At 35.9% G+C, this 9,472-nt stretch overlaps 1 protein-coding gene across 2 annotated transcripts; it reads left to right on the top strand.

Moving 5' to 3' along the window:
- Positions 1-1,043: 1,043 nt before the first annotated feature.
- On the top strand, positions 1,044-2,714 carry LOC125190787 (transcription factor JUNGBRUNNEN 1-like). 2 transcript variants are annotated; one of them, XM_048088189.2, is made up of 3 exons: positions 1,044-1,448; positions 1,535-1,782; positions 2,216-2,714. In XM_048088189.2, exons 1-3 carry the CDS (start codon positions 1,238-1,240, stop codon positions 2,555-2,557), a joined length of 801 nt encoding a protein of 266 aa, XP_047944146.1. In that variant the 5' UTR covers positions 1,044-1,237; the 3' UTR covers positions 2,558-2,714. The 2 variants fall into 2 exon arrangements, with proteins under 2 accessions (XP_047944146.1, XP_047944145.1); XM_048088188.2 differs by having other exon boundaries at positions 1,048-1,448; positions 1,529-1,782.
- Positions 2,715-9,472: the final 6,758 nt, after the last annotated feature.

The following is a 9,472-nucleotide window of genomic DNA, read 5'->3' as shown; positions in this document are numbered from 1 at the left end:
CATATATAACTTGATGTACATGGATAATAAATAGGGATAACATTTCATAAATGGAAATGCTTATATATTTATGGAACAGATGAAAATAAAAAGTGCATATTTTTATGAGACAGATAGAATAATATTTATAAAAAATCAAAATCTATTTTTTTTTATGAGATAGATGGAATAATATTTATGAAAAATCAAAATCGTTCTCTTTTATCAAGCATGTGATATCATCAATGTCAACATAAATACATAATTAATGGAATCACACTGGCAATCTATGACCGACTTGAATTAATTTGTCAATGGGAGGATATTTCCTAGCTAGCTCATGCACTCGCGGTCGATCACTTTTTATTCACATTATTATAAAATAAAATAGTCATGCGACATAAATTTCATGTATACGAAAATGAAATAGTCTTGCGACAAAATTAGAGTTTCGCATTTGAATTTATTCATCACATGTATACGAAAGTGTTATAGCATTAAATAACTTTTGACAAATTAAGTTTGGAGCTGGTGACTAAAAATAATGGAGGGGGGTGAATTTTGGGTTGGATATCAATTTCAAAATATTTTTAAATAAAATCAAATACTATAAGAATTATACTGTCCTTAATTTTATATCTATATTTTAGTGATGGTACAACAATAGTACTCTTACTTTGGAATGGTGTGATATAGAAGGTAAGATCCTTCTATTATTAGCCCAACTTTTCCAAGTGGAAAATGGAAATTAAACCTCGAGTTCCCTAATGTCACTGGCAGTATGTTGAATTAGTAGCACCAACCTGGATATTGATGTTATTTGATTTTGATCTAATAGAAAACACTGTCTCGTTTAAAAATTAACACTCCTTCCTATGGAAATATAAAACCAAAATAGTGTTGATGGTGATTTCATTAGAAATTGAAGACCGTTTCCATCGACGATCGTCCATAATCAAAAAAATCAGGACCAAGGATGCGACAAGTCAACCTTCGTGACTTGACCGAATTAAATATTGTATATTCGCCCACACAATGCACTACATCAACTTTCTCTCTCACACAATATTACATAAACTTGTCTATCTCTATATTGCTGAGAATGTTCCTTTTTCTAAGGCGTACATCAAGTACGAAGTGGTTTCACACAGAAAGTTCAAGGAAAAGAAAATGGTGATTGATTAATTTGCTACTACATATACACGTACGATCTGTGGAAAATAAAGTAGTAGTAATAGTTTCCGGTGGTGTATTATCCATGATGGAAGAGGAAAACGTGAGCAGCACAATCTCAAAGGAAGAGGAAGAGGATGAGGACGAGGACGTCCAGCTTCCGGGTTTCCGGTTTCACCCCACTGACGAAGAGCTCGTTGGGTTCTATCTGCGACGCAAGGTCGAAAAGCGGCCCATCCGCCTCGACCTCATCAAGCACGTAGACATCTACAAATTCGACCCATGGGATCTTCCGAGTATGTTACTTATAGTATTAATTTGATATGATAAATAGTTGTTTTGGTGATAATAAAATAACAGATATGATGATAATTAGCCACAGGGGAGAGAGAGTGGTACTTCTTCTGTAGAAGAGGGAAGAAATACAAGAACAGCATGAGGCCAAATAGGGTGACTCGGTCAGGGTTCTGGAAGGCCACAGGGATCGACCGCCCCATCTACTCCTCCGACCGCGACTGCATTGGTCTAAAGAAGTCCCTCGTCTACTACCGTGGCTCTGCCGGCAAGGGCACCAAGACCGACTGGATGATGCACGAGTTCCGCCTCCCCGCCACTACCCTACAGGAACCAGTAACCCCACTCATCTCTAATCTAACTATCTCTTGTTTGGTTGCACTTTTCTCATAAGCTTGGTAATGCCAAAATTAGATTAACCATCTCATCCTTACTGCCATGTTAAATTTAATTCTAGATAAATATTATTTTAACAATATAATATGTTACTACTTTTATCTGGTCTAACAAACTGACCGTCACCAACTCATATACTATGGTGGCGTTCGGTTGCCATGACTAATTATCATGAGACTATCCATATCTGGGATTAAGTTGTAGGATTATTTTAGTTGGAGGGGGAGGCTATGACTAATTATCATGAGACTATCCGTCTAGGATTAAGTTGAGGGGGTCAATCTTATGAACCAAACATGATACATATTTAATCATGAGATTTAGTCTTGCCAACCGAACACCCCCTATGTTAATTTGGTATTTGTATATGCAGGAAGTGTGGACTCTATGCCGAATACTGAAGCGAAGCACCTCCAACAGGAAGTACGTGCCGGACTGGAAGGATATGGCGGCAGCGAAGAGAGTGACAACTGTAGCCGCGAGCGAGGATCAGCACGGGCGGAGCTACATCAGCTTCACAGCTCCGCTTGTGAAGAAGCAAGTATCAACTGAAACCAGTGTGGAGAATCTTCAGCAGCAATCTTATTCAAACTACAGTATGTACGGTGACATCGATGAGTTTTTGAAACACGCGGATTGGGAAGATCTTCGATCCATGGTCGATTCCGCTGCTGTTGCTGTTGCTCCTACTCCTACTAATCCTTACTGTTTTTGAGTTGATTATCATCTACTAGTATATAGTTAGATTGGAATGAACAAGAAGGAAGTGGCAGGGAGACACACCATGTATAGGGAGTAATAGTTAGTACATGCTTTTCAGTTATGTATCTCACTCTAGCATATCCTACAGATCAGGTTTTCATGTTTAACAATATTATGTGTTCTAATTTAATTAACTCACGGAATATAAAGAAAAATGGAATGAACAAATTCAAGGAATGCGAGCAACTTGTATTTAAAAGCACAATACTATATGCAATTTCTAAAACGCAGAAATTCACGTGATATGCTCATTTCTTTTCGTCTCTTATTTCTAATTTTCATTCTTTCTATGAAGTATTTATATATTACTAACAAATATTGTTGAATTTTTGAGTTCAATTATGAAAATTTTAACAGTGATCATTATTTCTAAATAAAATGGTGAGCTCAAATATATTTAAACGCATGACAGGGTCTTGTTTAGGTTTACATCTTCAATTAATAGTAACCGACAACTATGTCAATAATCTAAGTTATAGATGTCAATACGAAAACATTTGTATGTCAATTAAATGTAGTTGAGATAGGTACATATGTATGCCAACTACGTTTAGTTCACATACAAATGTCTTCATGTTGACATTCATATGTAAGTTATTGAAGTAGTTGTCAGTTATAAATTTAAGATAGTTATCAACAACTGATGATATCCCACGCATGATATTCTTATACTCCCTCCGTCCCCTATTAGGAGTCACTCTTTGACCGGGCACGAGTTTTAAGAAATGTAAAGAAAAGTTGGTTGAAAAAGTTAGTGGAATGTGGGACCCATTTTTTTATATTGGTTTTATAATAAAATGTGAGTGAATTGAGTTATTGGAATGTGAGACCTACTTACTATTTATGGTAAAATTAAAGTGTGACTCTTAATTGGGGACGGACCGAAATGGAAAAGTGTGACCCTTAATGGGAGACGGAGGGAGTAGTATTTTGTTTATCGTGTTTTTTAATAATTTTTCTTTTTATATATTTTATATTTATACAAATTACATTTCTAAAATAAGATGGTCAACTCAAAAATATTTATCCTTAACATTTTCATTTTTGTAGTTAATCATTAAATATAGAATGAACGGCATAAATAGTATTCGATCTTTCACTTTCGCACAAAAATGGTACTTGATAATTGTTTTATTCATTTTTGGTACATAATAATCAAATTTTATTATTATTAAATTATAATAAGTAGTTATTAATTGATTATGTAATATTAATATATTTATTTATTTTTATATTCATAGTTAAGTATGATTCATAATTTTAAATTATTTTAGGTTTTATTGCTTAGTTATTACTCCCTCCGTTCCATAGTAATAGAGGCATTTCATTTTGCGCACTCGTTTTGAAAAAATAATTATAAATGGTTAAAGTGGAGTAAAAGTAAAGCAAGAGAGAGAATATTATAGATAAGACTCTTCTCTATATTATTCTTTCTTTTATTTTACTTTTTCTCCACTTTAACTATTTATAATTATTTTTTCAAAACGAGTGTGCAAAATGAAATGCCTCTATTACTATGGAACAGAGGGAGTATTTTATAGTATTATTGTTATTATTACTAACATACTCGTATAAAAATTTAAATTATAGGAGTATTAAATAACTAAATATGTAAAGATTCTAAATATAGAACAAAGATAAATACTAGTAGTACATAAAAGTTGGAGAATTAGAATTCTGAATATAATAGTTAATGCCTTAATGGTATTGCGATAGAAGTTATACAGTAATACTTGATTTATTTTCATGACTTTGATTACTTTTATTATTTAATTATAAATAAAGGGATCAGCTTATTTCTCTATAGAATTTTAACAAATAAACATATATACATCTGAAATTCAACCTAAGGCCTTTAGCTTTGGGAAGTATTCCCCCAATCGGCCGCATGCATGTGATTGATTTTCGTTTGAGACAGGATTTAAGAAAATAATACTCCCTCCGTCCCGGCTAAGATGACACATTCCTTAGCCGACACGGAATTTTAGGAGTTATTGATTAAAATGTTTAATTTTAGAGAGAATGTGGATGTAAGTATTAAAATAGAGAGAGAGAAAGAAAGATGAATATTTTAATAGGAGTGAGAAAAAGTTGTTGGGTGTATTAATTGGAGAGAGAAAGCTTCCAGAATATGAAATGTGTCATCTTAGTTGAGACAAACTAAAAAGGAAAACGTGTCATCTTAAGCGGGATGGAGGGAGTAATTGTTAACACAACGTTGTGTTAAGTTGGAGATAATAAAATAGGAGAGGTGATAAAGTAAGAGAGATAAAAATAAGAGTAAAGTATGAAAAAGAGTAAAGTAAGAGCGATTATATATTTTCTTTTTAGCTAAAATGAAAATTAATCACTTATAATGAGACAACAACAAAAAAATCAATTACTTGTAATGAGATGGAGGAAGTACGTAAGGGCATCTGCAGCGCGGATCGTCGCCGTCTCGATCTCGTCTCTTCGAGACGAGACGGCGACGAGACAGCGTTGCAAACTCCATCTTGTCCCATAGCACCGCGCTAGCTCGTTGCGCGTCTTGCGCGAACGAACACCCCATCGAGACAGCGCGTTGGCGCTAGGCGTGACACCCACTCGCCGGCCGTCGAGTGGGCGTCGTATTTATGACGTCATAATTATTATTTTTAAAAAAATTTGATTTTTCGAAATTTAAAAAAAATGTTAAACGGTATATGAAAGTTCAACGGTCAATTTTTATTATTATTATTTATTTATTCTTTTTTTATTCTGTAAATACTCCCTTTTCATTCCTTTTCATTCTCTACTCCACTTTCATTATCCGTTCTACACACAAACACTCATCTATTCTTCTCTCAAATCATCTCTCTTTCCTATCCAAGTTTTGAAAAAATGTCCGGTGACGGAAACTCTGGCGGCTCCGGCGGGTTCGACTTGAACACGTTTGGCGATTGGGGGGCATGTACAACGTTTTGGGTGTTACCGATTTCGGTTCATCGCCGGTCACCCAAGGCTCTGTTGGGGTTTTGGTGCCCCTTGCACAGCGGAAGACTTGTACAAAATAAATAAATCAGACAAGGATCTATTTGACCGATTATGCGATTAATCAATTCACATGTTAAACAGATAATTGCATGCTAGAACGCAAATAATTCATGCTCATAGAAAGTAAACCCTAAACATGAATATTACGGTTTAGAGTTACCGATTTGATTCTCCAAAGAATCGACGATTGCTCGCGTCTTCTCCACGTGATGATTTTCAATACTAGACCACGGATTTTCTCTCTGGTTCCCGAACTGTATCTCGATATTAGGGTGGGCTGATCTAATCAAAATACTAGGGCTCGAATAAAGAAGACAGAAAATTCCTCACGGAGAAGGAGCTGAAAAACTCACGGAGGAGAAAAATAATGGAAAAAAATCGTCCCTACTCTGTTTAGAACTGGACGAAATTTTTCATCAAAAATTAATTATTTTTTGTCTCCTTTATTCTCCTATTTATATTAAGTTCCTTTTGGGCCCAGACATGGATCTATGGAAGGTTTTGGATATGTGCTCACCTCAATTAGCTTTTTACTAATTAAATTGAACCCACAATTTAATACAAGTTTATATTGGAATATTACGAGCAGCCACTACAGAAGTAATATTGACCTCCCCATCTAAATCCGAAATTACAAGTAATCCGGGTTTCCGTTATATATATTATTTATTTCTCGTGCTTAAGATATAAATGTCTATTAATTAATTAATGTCTGCTATGGACTTAATTACTTAATATCTTATTAATTCCAAGAGTGGACTTAGCAAGAAACATTTATTTATTATTCATAGAGTAATAAAACTCCAACTAGCCAGTTTTTCGAATAATAAAACCTTGTTCAAGCTCCTCTTGAGGACATTATCAAACGAGACTCACTTCGCGCACGTTACAACATAATAGCAATCCTAGCACTGCTAGATATTAATCACCACTACCCAATATATCAGGATTATTGGGTTGCGAAAAACCCGCACCATTTGATAAGTCAAAGTAGCGCATAATCAATACCGTATGCTCAATGCTAACATGTGTAGATTAAGAAATAGTATTTTATCAAGACCTAGTCTTTCAGTAGATAGCATAAAGACACGTCTTGCTGTTAGATCCTTTCAGTGCTATACCACACCAATGTCATCTTATTGCAGTAATGCTTAGAAATATGAGGACTAACATTGCAACCTTTCACGATAGGTAGTCAAAGCCTATCTAAGTTGTGAAATTCTTCTTTTTCTTTTGCAAAGCGTTGCATAGATCTGAACGTGTTACATTAAAATGGACGTCGCCCACAACCGGTCTACTAAGCAAAAGACTTAGACTTTGTTTGCTTCTTATACATTTAAATGTTTATAAAACATCTTATAAATGCACAAGCAAACACAATGTAATAATAATAGTGATTCTATTCGTGCGAGACTACTTGAATAATACTGAATCGGGTTAAAAGTGGATTATAGAGTTTTATGTATACAAGAAGGATTCTATTCGCGCGAAACTTGCTCGAAACATACTTTTCAGTATACCAAACCTAACAGGCTCAACAATGCCGGCGGCGTACCAAACACCACATTTTGATGTGGATGCATCCTATCGTCCCTCCCCTCCCAGAGGTATGGGCAAATGCTGGGATTATCCCAAATTCGGGAGAGTTTCCGGATAAACACACTGCGGGAAACCTTCCAATAGACGGTGGAGGCTCCGCCAGTCGCGGTGTCAATGCCGAGGAGGAAGAGGGCGACGAGGAGGAGGTGGAGGATCTAGGCCATCATCCATATGGTCGCAAGGAGACGTTGGCTCTATACGACGCTTGGGTCAGCGTCTCGTACGATCCCATCGTCGGGAATCAACAAACCCACTTGTGTTTTTGGAAAAAAGTCACTGAAGCTTACAACTCGACAAAGCCGAAGGTGTCCCACCGCCGCACCCGCAGTCATTAGGACCGATGCGACAAAGATGTCAAAATTTTTTGCGCGATATACAAGGAAGAAGCGGCGAATTACCAAAGTGGAGCCAGTGGAGCCGACATTCTGAGAGCGGCGTTGCGGGTCTTTAAAGACGACACCGGTAAAGATTTCAAACATGTCGATGCTTGGTCGCAAGTCCACCACCTTGAAAGGTGGGCTGGCGGTGTCCAGTCTTGCACAGGGTCGAACTCAAAACGCACGAAGCATGCGGCGGGTGGCCAATACTCGTCTAGTGAGGGCGGGTCGGGCAACACCTCACAAGAGGTTGAGGGCATGGCACGCCATCGGCCGCAAGGGACAAAGGCGGCGAAGGCGGCTAGAGACAAGGGGAGTGGGAGGGACCGAGGCGAATCAAGCCAGCGGGCTCGCGCTCGAACACCCTAATGTCCATGTACCTGCTCGCCACGATGGCTGACACTTCAAAAATGACGTCTCCCAAATATGAACTATGAAGCCCATCTGGACGGCATTGAGCATCTGACAAGTCAACTTGGTATTCGGCCTCGATCTAACATGGATGCACCGCCACCGACTTCGGGGATGATTCACCGGCGGAGTAGTTTTTATAATTTAATTTAGAGTATTTTAAATTATGTATTTTTTTATTTATTTTTTTTGGATTTTAATTATGTATTTTTTTTTAGTATTTTAAATTGTAGTTTTATTTTATTTAATGAAGTGTGTTTTTATTAATTGAATTTGTTGGAATTAAAAACAAAAAAAAAATTGAATAAATAGTTAAGGGATGAGATGATTAAGAGATGGATGGGCAGGTATTGTGTTTTAGTTAAGAGATGGGGTGAAAAGTACAGTGAAATCCATGAATAGTGAAGAGATGAGATGATTAAGAGATGGATAAGAGATAGGGATGTGGACAGTCTAATGTATCCAAAAACATTATCCCTGATTTTAAAATGTGGATGACACACAATTTTTCAAAATTTATAATAAAAGAGAGAGAGAAAAAGTGATTAAACTATTATCAATACAAAATGAGATTCATCTTATTAAAATGAAAAAAATTAATAAATATATTAATCATTTTTAGCATGATAAAACTAAAATGAAGTGCAAATATATTTTTTAGGAAGTGTGCAAGAGAGTTGTTCAATGCTTCCATATTTCCAGGGTTCAAAGAGTTCAACTTTATGCCTTATTTCCCTCCTATTTCCTCTCCCTTCACCAAATTTCTAACTTCTCTTTCTTCTTCTGACTCCGGAATCTCATCAATTCTTGGACACGATCGCCATACTGGTATGTCATTTTCTACAATCCGCCATTCCTCTCTAATTTATTTAGCATTTTGGCATGAGTTGTGTATAGCCTGACCTAAATCGGATTCATTCCTCTATTTTTAACGTGGATGCAATGTTGAAAATTTCGCACAACATAGTTTCCAATTTAATGTCGGTAGTTGATGTTGCTTTAATAATGGATAAATCTTATGTCATTCATGGTAGAATTCCAACAACATCGATCAGTAATTTCAGTTGTTTGATGGATGCATAAAAGAGGTCGGATTGAATCTTCAAGCATTGAACTTGATCATTGCTAATTGCTTGATAAATTAATATCATATATCGACCATTTTTCATTTAATGTGTTTAGAAATGTAAAGTTCTGATCGTTTTGATTGATGAAACTATTTAGATGTTTAATGGCTCAAGTAAGAATCATTCGAGCAAGCGAATCACTCACCAGCTATTTCATGTTATAGTTTATCTATTTCATGTTACAGTATATAATACTTTCCTTTCTCGATTATAAACTCGTGATTTGTTTTCAATGAAAAAATTAGTCAAACTTTATGAGTTTCAGGATCATTAATCACCATGCGTGGACCTTCTTCATTCCTTATTTATAACCAAATATAATTGGAATAATTTTTTGTA

This window comes from Salvia hispanica, chromosome 5 (assembly GCF_029641045.1).
Source record: "Salvia hispanica isolate PSC_SH4W2 chromosome 5, Shi_PSC_v1, whole genome shotgun sequence".
Taxonomy (NCBI): Eukaryota; Viridiplantae; Streptophyta; class Magnoliopsida; order Lamiales; family Lamiaceae; genus Salvia; species Salvia hispanica.
The sequence above is the reverse complement of the archived record's forward strand: the minus strand, read 5'-3'. Positions and strand labels throughout refer to the sequence as shown.

Bases quoted from the DNA above. Each gene is read 5' to 3' on its own strand.
- LOC125190787 (XM_048088188.2), top strand. From the start codon at position 1,238: ATGATGGAAGAGGAAAACGTGAGCAGCACAATCTCAAAGGAAGAGGAA. The intron at 1,449-1,528 runs GTATGTTACTTA...GATGATAATTAG, and splicing joins CGACCCATGGGATCTTCCGA to CCACAGGGGAGAGAGAGTGG. The intron at 1,783-2,215 runs GTAACCCCACTC...TTGTATATGCAG, and splicing joins CCACTACCCTACAGGAACCA to GAAGTGTGGACTCTATGCCG.